Source organism: Mytilus trossulus, chromosome 14, assembly GCF_036588685.1.
Source record: "Mytilus trossulus isolate FHL-02 chromosome 14, PNRI_Mtr1.1.1.hap1, whole genome shotgun sequence".
In the NCBI taxonomy this organism is placed as follows: domain Eukaryota; kingdom Metazoa; phylum Mollusca; class Bivalvia; order Mytilida; family Mytilidae; genus Mytilus; species Mytilus trossulus.
Window position 1 is genome coordinate 4,880,459 of NC_086386.1, and position 23,994 is coordinate 4,904,452.

Below are 23,994 nucleotides of genomic sequence, written 5' to 3' on the forward strand. Positions count from 1 at the left end.
ATCATATAAGTAGTGTCACAGGTACATGTAATGCCATGTATATCATATAAGTAGTGTCACAGGTACAAATAATGCCATGTATATCATATAAGTAGTGTCACAGGTACTTGTAATGCCATGTATATCATATAAGTAGTGTCACAGGTACTTGTAATGCCATGTATATCATATAAGTAGTGTCACAGGTACTTGTAATGCCATGTATATCATATAAGTAGTGTCACAGGTACATACATGTAAGTGACAGTTTAATATTCGATAATTAAGATGATAACCTTCGTGCGCGATATCGAAACTGTTCCATTTACTGGTGTGTTTCGGAATCAAAAACGGTTTCATCCAAAGAATAAAAGGAGATGTAGAATATGAGTCAATCTATTCCTTTCGGGGATTATTAAAACGAACATGTATGATGAAAACAATATATACATATACTTGCTTTGACACAGAGGTTATTCCAAAGTTCGACAACCTTCTGTCGTACAAGAGATACCAATGGTACATTTGTATATGGGACATCATTAAATTATCCGTATCCAAATATCCTTCAGTCTTGCGGAATAAGGTCGTGACGTTTATAAAAAAGTGAAATATTGTTAGCAATATAATTCAAGCCAATAATATAATTGCAGAAAGACAGGCTATTGTATAGTTATTTACCTCATTACCATTGGTCAATATACCAGCAGTTTATAGCTAACGTTGTGTATTTCTTTTTCTCTAATTCTATGGGAATTTATCCCTTTCCGAACCCATTGTATAAAAAAATTTAATCAACGTGTGGTTGCTGGTGATCTCAAAAGATCATTGGATGATTTTAAGGGTCATGACCTTTTTAGCTAACTGGATGAATCAAAATTTGATAACAGGTGTTCATGAAATTGACAACCTCGTGCAATGTGAAAGGCACTCGAAGGGGATTTTCGGTTAACAAAAAAAGAAAATGTCTTTTTAATCATTAGAGAAACAGATTCTTACATAGTAACTCGTGGATTATCGGATTTATCCAATCTCGATAGTTAAATTATAAATTTTAAAGTACTATCTCGATTGGATAAATCCGATAATCCACTGGTATCAATGTAAGAATCTATATATAACATTACACTATATTTGAATTTGTGTTCTGTTTAGATGTTATTTGTTCTTTTTACAAACATTTTTTTATCAGTTTCATCTTGAAGGTCACCTGGCAATATGTTCTCCATTTAGTTTGACACATTTGCATTTTTTACAGTTAGGAGGTTTTCATGTATTATTGTTTAAACTTTATTTTTGACGTTTGATATGCTGTAGATTTCATGCAAATGTTTTAAATGTTGTATACATACAATCTGTTTTGTTGATAATAATGACAAATCGTTAGAATCCTATATGTCATTTAGTTTTGATTTCAATGGTACTCAAGGTTTACCAGTTTAGATAAATGCAAAGAGACTTGCGTTTTCAAAACGCAAATATAAATAAAGGCATCAGTAGTATACCGCTGTTCGAAATTCATAAATCGACTGAGAAAACAAATCTGGGTAACAAACTAAAACTGAGGGAAACACATCAAATGTAAGACGACAACATCGACACAACAAAAACACAACACGAAAGTGTAACACACACACATATGAAATAATACAACGATAGCCAATAGCCAAGCAAAATAAATGGTGTAACACATACATGTATGAACAATGTTAAATACAGGTCGGATATATTTTATTTCCAAAAATATTTATCTTTTTTGTGCATTAACTAATAATGTCTATATAACTTTTAAAAACTAAAACATTAATAGAAAAAGCCAATTAAAAATGTTGTAAATATCGCAACTATTATTGCAGCAATGTTTAATAACTTTCGATAAAGAGGCTTTTCTTCTAGTGACGTCATTTTTGTACGCAATTGTTGCTGTTCTTCTTGCGTCAAGTATTTTTTAGAATCTTCAACTGTTCCACAAACCCAGTCCTTGCAGCTTTTTCTTAGTCTTGATCCCATGCCATCGTCTGTGTGAATAAAATGGTGTATTGATACATGTGTGAATAAATACGCAAAACTATGCATTAAATACAGTCAGAAGTTCATTACTAGAGTATAATAATGGACGTCTGATACCAGTTTTTTTTAAACAGTTTAGTTTTAATGGTAAATTATTTTTTAAGAAAGCTATGACCACATAGGTTTTTTTCTACATCTATAAGACAGCGACCATACGACACAAACAAACACAAGATATATAAAAGATAACATGATACATTCTCAAAATTCCAAGGATTTGGATGTATATACGTACAAAATTATTCCTTGATAGAACAAAATAGATATTTGCACATTCAACACGCAATTATCTAGCTATATAAGATTGTCCCTAGAGCTCAAGTCTGTATACATTATATTAAGTTTAATTGGTCATTATCAAATAAAACAATTTCCGATATACAAGGTTTACTCCGCCTACTTTCATTGTTTGCAGACCTCAATCTTAATTACAATGTCTAAGATAACGTTAATATAAACAACGCAAGCAAGCCAACCAAAGTTTTATTCTTCAAGTAATGAGAAATAAGCTGTCATCAACATTAATTTCTCTTAATGTAAAAAAAATTTAAAAATGATAAGACATGAAGGATTGAAACAATTGTGGACATAAGTTGCAGGATTGATTTTGTATCTTGATTTTATGGTAGGAAGATGTTTATAATTTTCTAGATCTTAAGCAAAATACTTTTAAATAAAGGTTTGAGATATTGAAGTGGACAATGAAGTTACTGTGTACTTAACTTGAAAAAGGCAAACGGTATGATGAATTCCATATCAAGACTCGTTTCGGCAGTTTTTGTTGTTTCGTGGATTTTTTACTTTAACTTTTGAGCGCTCAATGACTAACTCATATTATCAGTTTAACAAGTGTTAAGCATTCAAAGGTTGTTTTACTAGGATTTTGTATTTAATGATATCCTATATAGGATTTTTTTTCTCTGAAATACAAATTTGCTAGTTATCTTCATCAAGCCTAATTATATATGAATTTACCTTCGGTACCATCATCGTTTCCTCTATTCTTCCTTTCTTTTTCTCTGTCGTCTTCTTCATCATCTTCTGACGATAGCTCTGGTTCTTCTTTATCATTTTTAGTCCAAAATGTAACACGTCTTAACTGAAAAATTGCATAGTTTACATTACACATGAATTTGTATTAGACACGAACGGATGCTTTCGTTGGACATGTAAATTTGGATTTACTAGCATTGATTATAACTTCGTTCTATTCATGTACTTCTACTTTTGCTGACATTAGGTACATGACAGGTGCATCCAGCAGAGAAGGAACTGCTTTGCATTCCGATGTTTTTTTTAGTGTGTCCCCCAATGTCAGTGTTTTATCGAATGTTTGTCGGTTCATATTGATTTTTGTATTGCTTAATCTGTAGATTTCTAAGTGGTATTATTTGGACTAAACATTAGCGAAATCAGTGTTCGACTTCTAGTATTTGATTACTACTCGATACTTTCTTATTAAGCATTAAGTGGGGCAAAATATAAAATCTAAACAGACAGATTAGCTTCAAACGAAATGTTGTTATGTATGTATATTAAACGAAAGGATAAGATTGGATGATTACTGACAAAAAGTACAAAAAGTTTTAACGGTTTACATCTTAAGGCTATCAGATTATCTTTTGATATTCATTATTTAAATGTTATTTCTTTTTCTTGTTTGTGTACATTATGTCAAAGCAAAATATGACACTTAATAAACCTACTTTTCTTTCCGGTCTTGGCTGTGTGAACATGCTAATTACAAACATAGCAATAAAACTAAATATGGCCAATATGGCGGCAAAGTGAAGAAAGTCTATATCCTTGACGATAGCTGGTCTATTATCTGGTTCTCCACTACCACACACTGGCGCCACATAGGTGAAGTCTAACGCCATTCTCACGATGCCAACTACTAAACTTAACATCAAACCCCAAAAGGCTCCCTGCAAAAAAAATTAGCAAAGAGTTCAGAGGTTGCATTGTAGGATTTAATAATGTCCCCAATGAAATAGTGTCCACCGGACATTATTTCCTTGTAAATATGGCCTCGGGACAATATTTACTTATTTATATGTGTCCTGGACACATTTTCTATTAAAACGTGTCCTTAGGTATGAAAAAGTGTCCCTGAAAGTGGACATAATTAAATACTATACTATAGTGATAAGATGTCCACCTAGACATTTTTTCACAGGACTTTTTTGTCCTCCTGGACTTTTTTTTATATATATGATTAAATAACATTCATTGCTAAGTTATATTACTAAATGTATTCTAATCTATAATTGCTAATTTTTAATACACGCATTTTGTTACTTTGACAGGAATTACTTCAGTTATCTCATTAGCATTCATACCATGCTGATGTTCCTATAATATATATATATATATATATATTAAATGACTGAATAAATAGTCAACGATAAATCTTACGGGGCGATGGATCATATAAACATGATGCAGTACACTACATAATATAATATATAACAAGTCTAAAAGAATACAACATCACCAAAAACACAATAAAACGAACAATATGTTAGATATTTCGGATAACAGATATCCTTCTTCGGTAATTGCACGATGAAAAATGAATCATGTCAATTCAAATTAAGACTCTATCAAAATCTTGATTTATACAATTCAAGCGAACGCTGGAACAATTTTAAAATTTTCAAACACACTGCAAAGACTACAAAAATATGCCAAAAATAAAAAAAGTTATTTACGATGTGAACTGGCACAACTCTAAATTCCCAAAGGTGTTGACAGTTGAGATGTTAAACAACTGCGTGGAAATACAGTCCCAATAAACAGTCCTGACCGATCTAAACTGGTATGATATTTAAAATATGACAACGGTAGGGCAGTTGCATCAGAGACTGCGTATTTAAACATCTAAAAAATATAGTAATTTGATGATAAGAAAATTGAGTAATAAATGTTTACTAAGGTTAAGTAATAGAACGTGGCTGCGTACTTACACATCCTTGCCAACTGTAATCAAAACTTATATAATTCAAAAATTCCTGAAAAGTGTAAGGGTCCAGTACGGAAGCCGTAGTAACTGGCCACAAGTGATGACAGGAAATTAGTGATGGTAGGAAAAATGAGTGACTCTTCTATGTTTTTTCATTAATGCCCTCTGGGGAAACTGTCCTCAGCTTTCTTATCCAAAAACTTTCCCGAGCAAGTCTGTCGGCCTTTGACCAATCCTCGTTGTGATCTATGATAGTGATGGTAAGTTTTTTAAGATCAGCTTGGGCGTGCCCATGTGATCTTAAATGACGACTTACGGGGAGGTCGGGCTTGCATGTGTAGTCGCTAAATAAATGGTGTAACACATACATGTATGAACAATGTTAAATACAGGTCGGATATATTTTATTTCCAAAAATATTTATCTTTTTTGTGCATTAACTAATAATGTCTATATAACTTTTAAAAACTAAAACATTAATAGAAAAAGCCAATTAAAAATGTTGTAAATATCGCAACTATTATTGCAGCAATGTTTAATAACTTTCGATAAAGAGGCTTTTCTTCTAGTGACGTCATTTTTGTACGCAATTGTTGCTGTTCTTCTTGCGTCAAGTATTTTTTAGAATCTTCAACTGTTCCACAAACCCAGTCCTTGCAGCTTTTTCTTAGTCTTGATCCCATGCCATCGTCTGTGTGAATAAAATGGTGTATTGATACATGTGTGAATAAATACGCAAAACTATGCATTAAATACAGTCAGAAGTTCATTACTAGAGTATAATAATGGACGTCTGATACCAGTTTTTTTTAAACAGTTTAGTTTTAATGGTAAATTATTTTTTAAGAAAGCTATGACCACATAGGTTTTTTTCTACATCTATAAGACAGCGACCATACGACACAAACAAACACAAGATATATAAAAGATAACATGATACATTCTCAAAATTCCAAGGATTTGGATGTATATACGTACAAAATTATTCCTTGATAGAACAAAATAGATATTTGCACATTCAACACGCAATTATCTAGCTATATAAGATTGTCCCTAGAGCTCAAGTCTGTATACATTATATTAAGTTTAATTGGTCATTATCAAATAAAACAATTTCCGATATACAAGGTTTACTCCGCCTACTTTCATTGTTTGCAGACCTCAATCTTAATTACAATGTCTAAGATAACGTTAATATAAACAACGCAAGCAAGCCAACCAAAGTTTTATTCTTCAAGTAATGAGAAATAAGCTGTCATCAACATTAATTTCTCTTAATGTAAAAAAAATTTAAAAATGATAAGACATGAAGGATTGAAACAATTGTGGACATAAGTTGCAGGATTGATTTTGTATCTTGATTTTATGGTAGGAAGATGTTTATAATTTTCTAGATCTTAAGCAAAATACTTTTAAATAAAGGTTTGAGATATTGAAGTGGACAATGAAGTTACTGTGTACTTAACTTGAAAAAGGCAAACGGTATGATGAATTCCATATCAAGACTCGTTTCGGCAGTTTTTGTTGTTTCGTGGATTTTTTACTTTAACTTTTGAGCGCTCAATGACTAACTCATATTATCAGTTTAACAAGTGTTAAGCATTCAAAGGTTGTTTTACTAGGATTTTGTATTTAATGATATCCTATATAGGATTTTTTTTCTCTGAAATACAAATTTGCTAGTTATCTTCATCAAGCCTAATTATATATGAATTTACCTTCGGTACCATCATCGTTTCCTCTATTCTTCCTTTCTTTTTCTCTGTCGTCTTCTTCATCATCTTCTGACGATAGCTCTGGTTCTTCTTTATCATTTTTAGTCCAAAATGTAACACGTCTTAACTGAAAAATTGCATAGTTTACATTACACATGAATTTGTATTAGACACGAACGGATGCTTTCGTTGGACATGTAAATTTGGATTTACTAGCATTGATTATAACTTCGTTCTATTCATGTACTTCTACTTTTGCTGACATTAGGTACATGACAGGTGCATCCAGCAGAGAAGGAACTGCTTTGCATTCCGATGTTTTTTTTAGTGTGTCCCCCAATGTCAGTGTTTTATCGAATGTTTGTCGGTTCATATTGATTTTTGTATTGCTTAATCTGTAGATTTCTAAGTGGTATTATTTGGACTAAACATTAGCGAAATCAGTGTTCGACTTCTAGTATTTGATTACTACTCGATACTTTCTTATTAAGCATTAAGTGGGGCAAAATATAAAATCTAAACAGACAGATTAGCTTCAAACGAAATGTTGTTATGTATGTATATTAAACGAAAGGATAAGATTGGATGATTACTGACAAAAAGTACAAAAAGTTTTAACGGTTTACATCTTAAGGCTATCAGATTATCTTTTGATATTCATTATTTAAATGTTATTTCTTTTTCTTGTTTGTGTACATTATGTCAAAGCAAAATATGACACTTAATAAACCTACTTTTCTTTCCGGTCTTGGCTGTGTGAACATGCTAATTACAAACATAGCAATAAAACTAAATATGGCCAATATGGCGGCAAAGTGAAGAAAGTCTATATCCTTGACGATAGCTGGTCTATTATCTGGTTCTCCACTACCACACACTGGCGCCACATAGGTGAAGTCTAACGCCATTCTCACGATGCCAACTACTAAACTTAACATCAAACCCCAAAAGGCTCCCTGCAAAAAAAATTAGCAAAGAGTTCAGAGGTTGCATTGTAGGATTTAATAATGTCCCCAATGAAATAGTGTCCACCGGACATTATTTCCTTGTAAATATGGCCTCGGGACAATATTTACTTATTTATATGTGTCCTGGACACATTTTCTATTAAAACGTGTCCTTAGGTATGAAAAAGTGTCCCTGAAAGTGGACATAATTAAATACTATACTATAGTGATAAGATGTCCACCTAGACATTTTTTCACAGGACTTTTTTGTCCTCCTGGACTTTTTTTTATATATATGATTAAATAACATTCATTGCTAAGTTATATTACTAAATGTATTCTAATCTATAATTGCTAATTTTTAATACACGCATTTTGTTACTTTGACAGGAATTACTTCAGTTATCTCATTAGCATTCATACCATGCTGATGTTCCTATAATATATATATATATATATATATTAAATGACTGAATAAATAGTCAACGATAAATCTTACGGGGCGATGGATCATATAAACATGATGCAGTACACTACATAATATAATATATAACAAGTCTAAAAGAATACAACATCACCAAAAACACAATAAAACGAACAATATGTTAGATATTTCGGATAACAGATATCCTTCTTCGGTAATTGCACGATGAAAAATGAATCATGTCAATTCAAATTAAGACTCTATCAAAATCTTGATTTATACAATTCAAGCGAACGCTGGAACAATTTTAAAATTTTCAAACACACTGCAAAGACTACAAAAATATGCCAAAAATAAAAAAAGTTATTTACGATGTGAACTGGCACAACTCTAAATTCCCAAAGGTGTTGACAGTTGAGATGTTAAACAACTGCGTGGAAATACAGTCCCAATAAACAGTCCTGACCGATCTAAACTGGTATGATATTTAAAATATGACAACGGTAGGGCAGTTGCATCAGAGACTGCGTATTTAAACATCTAAAAAATATAGTAATTTGATGATAAGAAAATTGAGTAATAAATGTTTACTAAGGTTAAGTAATAGAACGTGGCTGCGTACTTACACATCCTTGCCAACTGTAATCAAAACTTATATAATTCAAAAATTCCTGAAAAGTGTAAGGGTCCAGTACGGAAGCCGTAGTAACTGGCCACAAGTGATGACAGGAAATTAGTGATGGTAGGAAAAATGAGTGACTCTTCTATGTTTTTTCATTAATGCCCTCTGGGGAAACTGTCCTCAGCTTTCTTATCCAAAAACTTTCCCGAGCAAGTCTGTCGGCCTTTGACCAATCCTCGTTGTGATCTATGATAGTGATGGTAAGTTTTTTAAGATCAGCTTGGGCGTGCCCATGTGATCTTAAATGACGACTTACGGGGAGGTCGGGCTTGCATGTGTAGTCGCTACGATGACCATTCATGCGTTTGTTGAATGGCTGTTCTGTCTCGCCAACATACTGCATGCCACATCGACACTGAAGAATGTATACAACATTCTGGGTTTTGCAAGTTACATTACAAAATATTGTGTACACAGACCCAGTGGAGTGGCAAGTAAATGTTTGAGTATTCACTATTTGTTGGCAAGTCAGACATCGTTTGTTACCACACGACTTGCACCATCCTGTAGTTGAACAGCTTTTATTAGAGGAGACGGCAGCTTTTACAAATAAGTCTTTTAGACTTGCTGGTCTCCGAAAAGCTAAGACAGGAGGATCGGGAAAGATTTTGGATAATTTTGGGTGATTGGCAATACTTTGCCAATTGGCACGGATCAAACGTGAAAGGTTTGAAAAAGCGGGATTGTATGTTAACACAAATGGGACATAGATAAGGGGTTTGCGCGTGCTAACAATAACAGCCGCAAAGACCTGTTACAGTACAAAAAGAAGAGGCGCAGCAAAATAGTTCCATTTGTGTTAACATACAATCCCGCTTTTTCAAACCTTTCACGTTTGATCCGTGCCAATTGGCAAAGTATTGCCAATCACCCAAAATTATCCAAAATCTTTCCCGATCCTCCTGTCTTAGCTTTTCGGAGACCAGCAAGTCTAAAAGACTTATTTGTAAAAGCTGCCGTCTCCTCTAATAAAAGCTGTTCAACTACAGGATGGTGCAAGTCGTGTGGTAACAAACGATGTCTGACTTGCCAACAAATAGTGAATACTCAAACATTTACTTGCCACTCCACTGGGTCTGTGTACACAATATTTTGTAATGTAACTTGCAAAACCCAGAATGTTGTATACATTCTTCAGTGTCGATGTGGCATGCAGTATGTTGGCGAGACAGAACAGCCATTCAACAAACGCATGAATGGTCATCGTAGCGACTACACATGCAAGCCCGACCTCCCCGTAAGTCGTCATTTAAGATCACATGGGCACGCCCAAGCTGATCTTAAAAAACTTACCATCACTATCATAGATCACAACGAGGATTGGTCAAAGGCCGACAGACTTGCTCGGGAAAGTTTTTGGATAAGAAAGCTGAGGACAGTTTCCCCAGAGGGCATTAATGAAAAAACATAGAAGAGTCACTCATTTTTCCTACCATCACTAATTTCCTGTCATCACTTGTGGCCAGTTACTACGGCTTCCGTACTGGACCCTTACACTTTTCAGGAATTTTTGAATTATATAAGTTTTGATTACAGTTGGCAAGGATGTGTAAGTACGCAGCCACGTTCTATTACTTAACCTTAGTAAACATTTATTACTCAATTTTCTTATCATCAAATTACTATATTTTTTAGATGTTTAAATACGCAGTCTCTGATGCAACTGCCCTACCGTTGTCATATTTTAAATATCATACCAGTTTAGATCGGTCAGGACTGTTTATTGGGACTGTATTTCCACGCAGTTGTTTAACATCTCAACTGTCAACACCTTTGGGAATTTAGAGTTGTGCCAGTTCACATCGTAAATAACTTTTTTTATTTTTGGCATATTTTTGTAGTCTTTGCAGTGTGTTTGAAAATTTTAAAATTGTTCCAGCGTTCGCTTGAATTGTATAAATCAAGATTTTGATAGAGTCTTAATTTGAATTGACATGATTCATTTTTCATCGTGCAATTACCGAAGAAGGATATCTGTTATCCGAAATATCTAACATATTGTTCGTTTTATTGTGTTTTTGGTGATGTTGTATTCTTTTAGACTTGTTATATATATATATATATATACCATTGTTCAAAATGAAATAAGTAACAGATGTAGGTAAACAAAATAATTTCATTTCCTAAACTTCATGTCAAACAATTGATAATTGAATAACAAACATTTAATCAATTAGAAATATTCATATATACTGTTTTAAACTTTTCACATTTCCTTCTTATAGTTCTTCTTTCATTTAGATTTGTATTATCAGGATATTTCAAATGACTTATATAGTTGTAAATATCTCTGTATTCCTTTCTACCATTTTTTATTTTGTTTATATTAATCAATTTCTATTTAAACTTTCTTATTTTATTAAAATTCAAGCATAATAAAACATTATAATGACCATTGTATCACTTCACTTTGAGGACATAATTTGTTAATAATAGTAGGATTTAACAATGTCCACCATGAAATAATGTCCTCTATTTCATAACATTCTGTAGTCAAGGGGACACTATTTTATATTGCTATAACAATCTGTTCATTTAGGGGACAATGATCCATGGCAATGGACATTATTAAATACCAAAATTCTAGGAAATAGTGTCCATGTGGAGACAATTTCCCAGGACACTATTTTGTCGTCCAGCACGATGATGTGACAATATTTCTGTTGACATATTTGGTTTTGTTTAAACTGATTAGGAAATTATAACACAATGTTGACTGCTGTATCCAATGTACGCACATTGAACGACAAATTTATGTGACGTATATAATTTTTCTGACGTCAGACACTCAAATCAATCCATGTGTTCGTAGATAGTAGAGGTTTTTGTGTCCTGTTAAATTGTTCCTTTTAAAATTGTTATACGATGATGACTGATGTACCCATATTTTGACTATTTTATTAATTGTGACTGTTTATTTAACGCATCATGTAAATGTAGCGGAATTTGATGAGACTGTTATTAAAGTGAGAGGGTTAGCGCTATAGAACCAGGTTTAATCCACCATTTTCTACATTTGAAAATGCCTGTACCAAGTCAGGAATATGACAGTTCTTGTCCATTCGTTTTTGATGCGTTTTGTTTTTTGATTTTGCCATGTGATTATGGACTTTCCAAATTGATTTTCCTCTGAGTTCAGTATTTTTGTGATTTTACTTTTTAATATTGTACCTATTTTGTCAGTTTATTTTGTTCACACAATGATTATCAATATGATGACATTTTATGCGACTAATATAAAAGGTAGAAGTTTAGTTATCTATAAAACCAGCTTTAATCAACTATTTTCTACATAAGGTGTATACGTAATGCCTGTGCCAAGTAAAGAATATGGCAGTTGTTTTCCATTCATTTGACGTGTTAGAGCATTTGATTATGTCATTTTATAAGGGAATTCCGATTTAAATAGTTCTTGGAGTTCGATATTTATTTTTATTTGACTTTTTACATCATAGAGTTGCGTTTGTGTAATGTTAATTGACGGACGCAAATACATTTGAATTTACTCTTTTTTATATATTTTTTTAATTCTATGCCGAAATTTGTTTTATTACACTCGATTTCTTGTTAACTTTCCATTTGAAAACATAAAAGACATCGTACTTGCCTGTTCAGTTAATCTTTTCCAGAAAAATGCAAGAAGAAATAAAACGCACATGGGTGGAATCAAATATGACCGGATAGCCTGCATATAAAACCAGAACATTCCTCCCTCTACAGCTTCTAAGATAGGTAACCAGATTATACTGATACCAACTAGTATCAAAACTGTTACCCTACCTACAATCATGAGTTCGGCCTGAGAAGCTTGTTTTCGGAACTGGCGCCATATATCCATCGTCATTATTGCACTTGCACTGTTTAAAATGGATGTTAGTGAGCTCATAAGAGCTGCTAATAGAGCGGCCAACATGAGTCCTTTCAAACCTACAAATAACATCAAGCAAATCAATATAATGCTGCTGATAGAGTTAAAAAAAAAAATTAAAATCTAAGTGTCGTTGTTTCAAACCTAGTTACTATTTATACTAAGACATGTTTTTTACAAAGCATATACATTGTATTGTAGAAGTGTTTACGAAGGACTTGAGGGGTAAGACATATTGGGATGTATGTACGGGGACCTGGCAAATTTAAAATGATTTCCGTGTTGTTAGAATCTTTCTACATACAGCACTAGATAAAAGCTTCATTCTCAATTTTATTGATACCATAAAATAGAAAGATAAAATCATGATTTTAAAATCTTAACAGCATTGAATTCATCTGCGTCACTTACCTCTTGGCAAAAGTCGCAGAACCAGTAATGGATAAGCAAAGTTACTACATCCTGCCTCATTACTACAGAACTCTTCACATTTTTGTGGATCTGCACATGCTATTTCCTCTGTGGAACACATGCAAATGGTTTGTTTAATTATGTAAATTATATATTGTTAATTGGATTGTAGGAAAACAGTAAAATATATGTAGGACTCAAATCTATGGCGGGTTCGTAATCTTTGGCAGATTTCTAATCTATGGCAAATCTGACGCTACAAACGCCAAACAACTCAAATCTATGGCAGATTTTTGTTATCTCCAAATCTATGGCAGGTCTTTTTCATAACATCACAATTAAATAACGCCATATTACATCTTCACAGCCGATTACGATGGTGGAACCCATAGATTTCTTCTAAATATAGAAAACAGTTTGCGGAAGATTTAGAGGAAATGTGTCCTTTTATCCGAAAGAGGAACAAAATGTGCTGAATAAGGACACCGCTGATTTCAATACCGGACATTTTAGAAAAGGATTTATAATAAATATTTTACGGCTGGCAAAGAGAAAATATTCAGACGAAAACGAGAAGTTCACCTGTTCATTGGTCGTATATGTACTGTATTGTTTTCCATTTGCACAACATTTGCCATAGATTTGGAAACAACAAAAATTCGTCATAGATTAGAAATTTCAGTACAAAACTTGCCATAGATTAGGATTGTAAAAAATATGCCATAGATTTGAGATGGCATGACGTCACATCTGCCATAGATTAGGAATCTACCATAGATTTGGAACCCACCATAGATTTGAGTCCTACATATATATTTGGTCTTAAAAAAGTGTCGGTAACAATGTAATGTTGCAATGAACAGACGTTTCACTTTTCAAAAAAGTCCTAACATTTTCTGAATCACTGAAATAAATGTAAAATGTGTATGGTTCTAAACCAAGACAAAACAAAAATATAAATTCATATTAAAAGTAATAAGTTATACAAATGAACGTCGGTGGAGTAAGAAATAGGGGAATAACATTTTATTACTAATTCCCTACCTGGATATAATATCCTGCTGATCATTCCAGGAACAACAAACAAAAGAAGTCCTGTAATCTTCAGTACAGCACCAAACAATGACCCAGCTTTAGCATGAACCATATTCTTTGCTGACAATGTCCTTTGTACAATCAACTACAACAGACAATGAAGCCTTACACAAAATTTCTTTGATCAAACGTTATGTACTGATATTCAAAGTAATAGTGGATTTCAGTTTTTGTGCTTTTAACTTTTTGCACAATGTTTCCACAATTTGGTTTTAATGTAATTTTCTAATTAAGACATTCATAAACAAAAGAAAGAATGAACGCAATTGATAGCTTTATTATACATATTCTAATAAGATCTAGAGGTTAGTATTTCATTAAAGAAAATGTTTGCTTTTAGTTTAACGTGGAATCAATCCTTCTTTATTTCTTCATTCCTCTTGATTATTTCAGTTTGACATAATATAGATTAGTATGCATAGTAAATGTCGTCTATCAAATAAGAAATACCTGGTCCTGGCACCAAACATACAATCCCAGGAACGATAATCCTGTTAGAGCACCTGTCCACGGTATATCACCAGTCTTTGGGCTTCTAAAGATGTGTAAAGCGTCTTCCCTTGGCATACCACAAGAGTAAAATGATTGATTAAGTAATGTGTAGTTAGCAGCACTGTTCATATACTTTTCTGTCATAGCATTCCAACCCCCTACCTCTATCATACCTAAATAGAAAGAAATATGAGTTTTGCATAACAACAATTTGGTCTTGTATTGGAGCAAATTTTAAAACAGATTTCGAGTTTAAACAAGTGTAAGAACATTTGTAGTAGTACTTGCACTATGATAAAGCGTTTAATGCAACACCACACTAAATATTATGTCTCTATTTTTTCTCCGAAATTGCAGTTTACTGTCACATACTTTCTTGCAAATTATTTTATTGTGGTAAGCAGAAAATGTAAAGTTAGTTTTTTTAAGTCTTTTTCACAGTTAGAAAAAATACTTATATTGTAATATTATAAATAACTCACTTAAAATAAAGAGAACTGTTGCACTCACAACCAGTATTACTGATTGTAATGTGTCTGTATAGATGACAGATGCAAGTCCTCCTACAAACAAAAAAGGCATACAATTACCTCCTTACAGATCATATAATTATAAGGCACAGGCTAATTACAAATAAAAGACAAATACAACTTTGACTTAATTCCTTCATATTACCATTTGGGTTTTAAATTGGTTGTACTGGTAGAATTCTTTGAGGGCTTTCACATCCTAATTGTTAAAATAAAGTTATTTAAAAAGTATACAAATTTATATACAATCATAACAACTTTAAAATAAATCCATCAATAAAGTGTTACATTTGAACACCCTCGTAAGATCATTTGAAATTGTTTGTATCGGTTCTACAATTGATTTTTTAACTTTGTTTTAATTCGAGCATAATTAAACTTTTTCATTGTCATACATTTGTAGATACTCATGTTCTTGTATGATTTTATTCTACTTTAAGCTTTGACTGCACTATATATTAGTTTTCAATTGTATATTTCTTACCTACTACAGTATAAACAGCAGTTACGGCTAGGATGACCACAACACTCAAATACATATTCCAATCAAGTATATGTTTAAGAAATATTGCACCGGAATAAATCTCAATCTAAAATAAAATTAAAAAAATATGTGATTGTTGGGCTACATTATGACGATAAATATTTTATTCTTTTACCAGATTTTGTGTTATATATATTGATTTGTTTGAGGTTTATGTTTTTACCTTTTGTTTAAGGACTTTCTTTTAAAATTCGGTATTTTTGGTATTACATGTAACTTGTTACTTAATGACTTGGTTCTTTAATTTGTGCAACATATGTTTATTGAAAAATATTGGAACAGTACTACATGTATTAAGTAGAAACTATTCAAAACCAGACTGAAAAACTGTAGATAAATTTCTGACAATACACAAAGACGTTATCAAGTTGAATGTTATACAACAAGGCCTATGCATATATTCAATCTTGTTTAAAAATCAGGGTAAATAGTTTGGGACGTATTCAAATGTATTTCAATATTGTCCAAATTATTACTAGCTAGTAATGGGTTTCCCCTTAATTACAAAAATTCCGGGTTTCAGATTATCAGTCAAAAAAAATGAAAAACTATGAACTAGAATAATATGCATAATCCTTACATGACCATGTAGCATTTTGGAAGAAACAAAAGAGATATGAGCACTTAAAATCAGAACACCGTGTTTCACCAGGAAAGCTATTACTTTTACATAGCATGTTAAATGACTGACTTAGCGTGATGATCTTAGTATTGAGCAAGATATTTTTGTTTTATATCATTATATAATCTCATTTAATTTCTATATATTTGACTACGGATGTAAAGCACAAATGCATATCAACCAACTTTTAAGAATATATGTTCATAATCGGTGCTTGCTAGCACACATACTTTAAAGAAAAATGCATTTAAAAAGAATTATTATAACTTAAACAAGTTATTTAATCTCAAATTCCATAAAATCTATTATGAACATGTAATAAGTACTAGTACATTGCATTACCGTTATATTAAATAGCACATATCCAATGAGTGCAAAGAATGAGGAGTACATTCGGATTCTTTTCCCGCCAAACCTCTTTCTGAGATACTCCGGCATAGTAAAAGCCTAAAATAAGAGTTAACAGTTAAATATATGCGGATTTAAAGGATGTGGGTATACGCCAATTAGACAGCAACAAAACAACACAACTAACGAAAAACAATAGCAGGGTGTCTTTACAATATATTAATTTATCATATACTAAGAATTAATAACATTTGATGTTTATTTTTTCGAATTGGTGCTTAGCGGCTGATATGAAAAGTTTATAACATGCTTCGATTGTTATCACATGCCGTTCCGTAACGTTATTGCATGGCATTCCGGTGATACTCGGCAAATTTCGGAAAATATACCTCAATGCTATGTTTTCAATGAAAAGCATTACAAAGTACGGTACAAAACAATAATTTAGATACTGGAACATATTTTTTGTAAAATAATAAAAAAAAAAAAATAATAAAAACAAAAAAAAAAAAAAAACAAAAACCAAACAAACAAATTATTAGATAAATGATTTTTTAAAAGTTTCAAACAATATTTAGAAAGTTACTTTATAAACAGTGTTTATTATGTATATTTTTGTCAATTCGTCCATATTAGAATATTTTTCGTCTCTATTGAGTCGTATGATAGAAAGATTTCATATCGAATGTACTAAATTTGGGGTCCGATGTCCGTGAACTTTTCACTCTTTGACTTACGTTTTATCACATAATCAATGTAGTGTTTAACTTCTGATTTTTTTTGCCTTTTTTTTTGTTTGTTCTTCGTAATTTTTGTTTTTTGTTTTTGATATGTATTATAATATTTGTTCTTACAAATACGATTAAACTTTTTCTTTATTTTAATGAATACGAAACAAATGCATGAAGTTGTTTTTCACATAAGGACTTGTATACTTGTAGATGTCATGTCAACTAATTAAAATTAGTATGCTGTATAATAAACTGTTCAATGTAAAGATTGCATAACACGATACAATATTTATGTATATAATCACAAATTGAACTAATAAACTACTTGTATCAGAAGACGTACATATATAATTAATAGGATATTCTAATAATGATTATGTCATACGATACATACTTGTTTCCCAGCTTTTTCAATTGTTGTATTATTAATCAATATCTTACCCCACATGATATATAAACAGGCACAAATATCCATCCTAAGGCAATCAGAAAAAACACAGCCTGCAATGAAAATCATAATTTACTAAGAAAACTTTTGGGATACATGATATATAAAACAGACAGACATATCCATTCTTAGGCAATGCCAAAAAAACACAGCCTGCAAAGAAAATCATGATTTGCTAAGCAACGCTTTAGAGATGACATAATATACAAAAAGACACAACTAAATATCCTAAGGCATTCAGAAAAAACACTTGCAATGAAAATCATAATTTACTAAGCCAAAACGTCTGGGGTCACATGATTTAAAAGAAAAAAAAGATGAGTTGAAAATCATGAAGACACCATTATTTAAAACCAAATAAGATACAACTCATACCATCAGATGGCCTTTAATTTCATATTTTTGTCAAAACAGATTATATCAACACCAAATGTAAGTAACAAATATAACGCATACGAAATTTAAAGTCAATAAACATTCTTAAATATGACAATATATTGTAAACTAACATGCCATTCATATATAGTAACAGCCAATCCTGATGCAGCAGCTGTTCCAGCTAAACCAATAAACATTGGAGCTCCTATATTACTGGCATAGATTGATGCACCGACCTACAATATAAGAGCCAAATATAGTACTGTAGTTGTTTACTTTTAAACTTAAAACAGCCCCGTACATGAAATTGTAAACAGGCAAGCAATTAACGCAACAATTTGGATATTAAACGGATTGTTAAATGTGACTGACAAATTTATTTTGTTATGTTGTTTGCAGAGAATTAATACGTTTATGTTAATTTTAACGTTAAGTGGAAAATATTTCAAGCATAAATTTCAAAATGAGAACACCTCTATTCGTTGAAGCCTATCAATCCGTTTGAAACTGATGCAGATTTGCAAATAAATAGTGAAGTGAACAATGCGGACAACGACACACAAGACGACAGCAGTTATCTATAGGTTTTGCTCGAAACGTACAACACCAAAAGGTATCAAACTATGTGTGTCATGTCAGCCAGTCTAGTGAAACAATAACGAAAGGGGTTAAATTGTGTTTTGTCGACTTTTGTTTTAGTTTAAAGAAAACTTGTTCTACATATTTGCTATTCTATTGTTCGAGTTTATATGTACACAATCTTGAAATGCATACAGTTTACCCTCTCGGTCTAAATGATAATATCGTGGGAATTGGTAATATATCTAGAACCAATTCCGTTAACATTTTGGATATTGTTTCTAAAACTGTTCGTAAAAACCGTTCTCACGGTTGTAGAACAAATCGCAATCAAAGAAAATTTCGGGCCAATCATACCAATATTTCGGACCTAATTTCTATTTCAAAAAACAACGGCAGACATTATCTGTTAACAAAACTCTGTTCGTTACCGGTTAATAAGTTAAATAAAATTTTGGAGGATTGCAACACAATTTCATATAGCAGTCCTAAGTATGAAATTGTTCAAATTATTATGGCATATTGTTATTCTAAATTATTTCCCAAAATTGATCGCCCTGAAGATCATAAAAAACATTTTATTAAAATTAAGTATGTCAATAAAGGCTTTGATTTTGTAAATATTGCCGGTATATTTAACGACCATTCTGTTAAAGAACAAATTCCTGGATATTTTGACAATACTGAACTACCTCTTATTTGTTATATTTACAAGAAATCTACCCGGAAATTTGTGTTTAATTATAGTCAATTGTGTAAAGATGTTAATATCAGTGAAAATACACCTACTTCATGTAATTGCAGTCATAACAGGAGATCTTAACATCGTTCAAGACCGAGAGTTAAAATCATTTCTCAGTAAAGGACCTAAATATCGTCCCCCGTCAATTATTAATTGGAATGAGTGTCGTAATATCATCCACGACTCACTCCATACTTACTGTATGAAATGGATAAAACGGGAAAAAGCTGACAAAAAATCTTTGGACTCTTTTTTTAATTCAGTAATGAAGATAGTTGATATACGTATTCAACATTTTAAAGAACATTTTACTATTAACAATAACCACAATAAACCTATTTCTCGTATCAAACATAAACTAAAAGAACTAGCCAAGGAATTTGTTTTTGTCCCGGCCGATAAAGCTGCTAATAATATTATTATTGTTTGACGTAAATTTTACATTGAGGTTCTGGAAAAGGAAATCACCAATTCACCAACATTCCAACTGACTCCATTTTCAGAAAACGAAATCTGTAACAAACATAAACTTTTAGCCACCGCTTTACAAGCAGAGCCAAATACAATGAATGTCCCAACTATGTATTGGCTTCCGAAGCTACACAAAACCCCTTACAAATATAGATTTATTTCGTCTTCAAGCCATTGTTCAACTACTAAATTGTCTATTATTCTTACCAGCACACTTGGTACAATTAAAAACCTTATAATAAATTGTTCAAATAAGGCCTTCGCAAATAGTGGAATAAATTACTTTTGGAGTGTCAAGAACTCGTTGGAATACTTGATAAATTGCATGCTTATATTGGTGATTTTGAATCTTTTCAAAGTTTTGATTTGTCTACCCTGTATACCACATTGCCTCACATTCTCATTAAGAAAAAATTCACACACCTAATTAAATGGGCATTCAAAAAATCAGAATGTGAATATATATGTTCAAACCCTTTTAGGTCATGTTTTAGTAGCAATAAACAAAAAAACTATGTTAATTGGACATGCTTTGATACTATATATGCCCTGGAATTTTTACTAGATAACATTTTTGCTCGCTTTGGGGATTCCGTATATCATCAGATTATCGAAATTCCAATGGGGACTAACTGTGCACCACTTATTGCGGACCTCTTTTTGTATTGTTACGAGTTACAATTTATGACAAAAATAAGCAAAGACCCATCAAAACAACATCTGATAAACAAATTTAATAATACTTTTAGATATTTGGATGATATTTTGGCTATCAATAATGACGACTTCAGTATGTATATTAATGAAATTTATCCTGGTGAACTTACTTTAAATAAAGCTAATACTAACAATGACCACTGCCCTTTCCTTGATCTTGATATCTATATCACTAACGGAAAGCTGAATACTAAAATTTATGATAAAAGGGATGATTTTTCATTTCCTATCGTTAATTATCCGTTTTTAGATGGTGACGTTCCCTTGTCACCATCTTACGGTGTTTATATATCTCAACTTGTACGATTCGCTCGTGTATGTAACAATGTTTTAGATTTTAACGAGAGAAATGTATGTATTACTGAAAAATTATTACACCAGGGTTTTCGATATCACAAACTAGTCAAAACATTTACTAAATTTTATCATCGGTATAAAGACATCATTCGTAAATATAGCTCAACATGCAGACTTTTTATACGTTCAGGTATTTCACATCAATTTTTTATGGAAATATTCTTTATAAAGCACAAAGGTGTCAGTATTCACCTCATAAACTTACAAAACATTTGAATAGACTTATTAAGAAGGGATATAATTACGATACTGTTGTCAAGTCATTAAAGATTGCATATTTTGGCGTTAATATTGAGTCACTGATAAGGTCTTTGCGTCGGAACTAAACACATTTATTCTAAAAACAGTTGTCGGCATGACACGGGTTATGTTCTTCTCATATATGTTATGATGGTATGATACTAATCCCCTTACGGGAAGGATTGTGCCTGATGTTCATATGATGAAATCATAATCTTTCAGTCAGTTTAATTGAAGTCTGGAGCTGGCATGTCAGTTAACTACTAGTAGTCTGTTGTTATTTATGTATTATTGTCATTTTGTTTATTTTCTTTGGTTACATCTTCTGACATCAGACTCGGACTTCTCTTGAACTGAATTTTAATGTGCGTATTGTTATGCTTTTACTTTTCTACACTGGTTAGAGGTATAGGGGGAGGGTTGAGATCTCACAAACATTTTTAACCCCGCCGCATTTTTGCGCCTGTCCCAAGTCAGGAGCCTCTGGCCTTTGTTAGTCTTGTATTATTTAAATTTTAGTTTCTTGTGTACAATTTGGAAATTAGTATGGCGTTCATTATCACTGAACTAGTATATATTTGTTTAGGGGCCAGCTGAAGGACGCCTCCGGGTGCGGGAATTTCTCGCTACATTGAAGACCTGTTGGTGACCTTCTGCTGTTGTGTTTTTTTATTTTGGTCGGGTTGTTGTCTCTTTGACACATTCCCCATTTCCATTCTCGATTTTATTTAAATTGACCTGGGTTAATGAATTACACTTATTCAACATACCCTCTGTAAAGCTAGGTCGATTTACCACAATACATATTTAAGACTTACGGGTATCCAGTGCATCGTTTTTCCTGCCAAAAAATATCCGGTTGCATTTCCTCTGTTTGGTCGAAAGGTAGACTAAAATATAAAGATATATTAGTCCGAGCTTATAGTTTTTGTACTTTTTCAAAATAACATGTAGAAATACTTGTACAAATCGTTAACATTGAACCCCTGGTATGAATTTCCCATTGCCAAGGAAAAACTAACTCTCACAATGACGTTATCTCTGAATTCAATTGTTAAGTATTTTATACCTACAATTTTGTAAATCTATTATAAATTTAAATTGTATTACGTTATCTAAATTTAGGCGTTGATTTAAAGAAAAATGCATGTAGAAAACGGAAAATATGTTTTAATTTGTAAACGTTTCAATATTACACAGATATATAACTTTATATTTGTGTTTGTTTACTCAAAGGTAAATTCAACATTTACGATCATTACATAAAGGTAACAATATGCATTTATTATTTTGTACGTATTTACACAAACAGGTAAAAAAGTTTCATCGATATAAACTTATAATCTTAGATACATAAAAGTTGGTACTTCAAAGCTAGACGAACAACATTGCTGCATAGATGAAATAAGTAGAAACTGAGTAAAGTCAATGCTTGTCGAAAATATATATCAGATAACATGACTATAGCTAGTAGTATATTCATATACCTCCCGACGGTAATTAGGTATATAATAATACATCCCGGCTTTCAAATGTTTCAGCTTGAGCGTTTTGATAAGCACAACAAAATAACGCGCATCGAATGCAGGAATATTTGCAAAATTGCTTTTATAACATTAACGAGAGGTAAACGATTATATTTGCCTTTATTTGCCAATAAAACACCTGTCCTAAGTCAGGAATCTGATGTACAGTAGTTTGATTATGTAATTTATACGTGTTTCTCGTTTCTCTTTTTTTTTTAAAGATTAAACCGTTGGTTTTTCCGTTTGAATGGTTTACACTAGTAATTTTGGGACCTTTTATAGCTTGTTGTTCGGTGTGAGCCAAAGCTCCGTGTTGAAGGCCGTACATTGACCTATAATGGTGTACTTTTTTAAAATTGTTATTTGGATAGAGAGTTGGCACTCACATCACAACTTCCTATATCTATTCGCTCGGATATAAGGGTCAATATAATATATCATTGGACGGCCTCAGACAAATTTGATATAAGACAAGGATTGAAGAGACGCCCGATATATTTTATCTACATGTAAGTTACATCTATTAAACGTATGCAGAATTATGTCATGATCCTTGTTAGTCCTACTCACCCACAGTCCTACTGCTAAGACCACCACAAAGTATATAGCGATAGTAACATAGTCCTCTGTATGGAGTGTTTCCACCATGTTTACAAGTATAATGTACAATAAACTCCTATTTTCACCGTTTTGTTACCTTTCTAAATGTCATTTTAAACTCATCAGTTTTGATGTTGAATTGTCTTCTCTTATTTACTGCACGCTTCAAAATTTTTAGAATATAACACCGGTGTCGTTTGTAGTATCGTGTTACTGAGACGAATTGGTCAGTTAATGGTAGATTGTCCATATGAATTAAAATTCAGATATTCAAGGACACGATCGTATTTACTTGTAAAAGAATATGAAATATTTATGGACAGGTAAACGAATTTATTCAAGTGTAGAAATAACAGTTACTTGTCTATTCTGGTCCCTGTAAACATTTCATACACAAACTAAAAATAGTACGTTTGGTTGCACTATTATACTTTGTTATTTTTCGCATTTTTTACTTGAAAGCAAAGTCTAATCTGGTCGCTGTAAACATTTCATGCATAAACTAAAATAGCA

The 23,994-nt window shown here is 32.1% G+C and overlaps 2 protein-coding genes across 3 annotated transcripts; both read right to left on the bottom strand.

The window, feature by feature from the left end:
- Positions 1-1,594: 1,594 nt before the first annotated feature.
- Positions 1,595-3,974, bottom strand: LOC134696436 (sodium/glucose cotransporter 4-like). The gene is made up of 3 exons (XM_063558248.1): positions 3,756-3,974; positions 3,025-3,148; positions 1,595-1,997 (listed from the first exon to the last, which is right to left on the bottom strand). Exons 1-3 carry the CDS (start codon positions 3,957-3,959, stop codon positions 1,783-1,785), a joined length of 543 nt encoding a protein of 180 aa, XP_063414318.1. The 5' UTR covers positions 3,960-3,974; the 3' UTR covers positions 1,595-1,782.
- Positions 3,975-5,401: 1,427 nt separating this feature from the next.
- Positions 5,402-23,804, bottom strand: LOC134695638 (sodium/glucose cotransporter 4-like). Of its 2 annotated transcripts, none has more exons than XM_063556954.1 (14): positions 23,452-23,804; positions 22,174-22,245; positions 18,381-18,485; positions 17,865-17,924; positions 16,687-16,791; positions 15,663-15,768; positions 15,131-15,211; positions 14,607-14,821; positions 14,106-14,241; positions 13,062-13,169; positions 12,386-12,709; positions 7,464-7,681; positions 6,733-6,856; positions 5,402-5,705 (listed from the first exon to the last, which is right to left on the bottom strand). In XM_063556954.1, exons 1-14 carry the CDS (start codon positions 23,527-23,529, stop codon positions 5,491-5,493), a joined length of 1,947 nt encoding a protein of 648 aa, XP_063413024.1. In that variant the 5' UTR covers positions 23,530-23,804; the 3' UTR covers positions 5,402-5,490. The 2 variants fall into 2 exon arrangements, with proteins under 2 accessions (XP_063413024.1, XP_063413023.1); XM_063556953.1 differs by having other exon boundaries at positions 7,464-7,685; positions 12,390-12,709; positions 23,452-23,803.
- Positions 23,805-23,994: the final 190 nt, after the last annotated feature.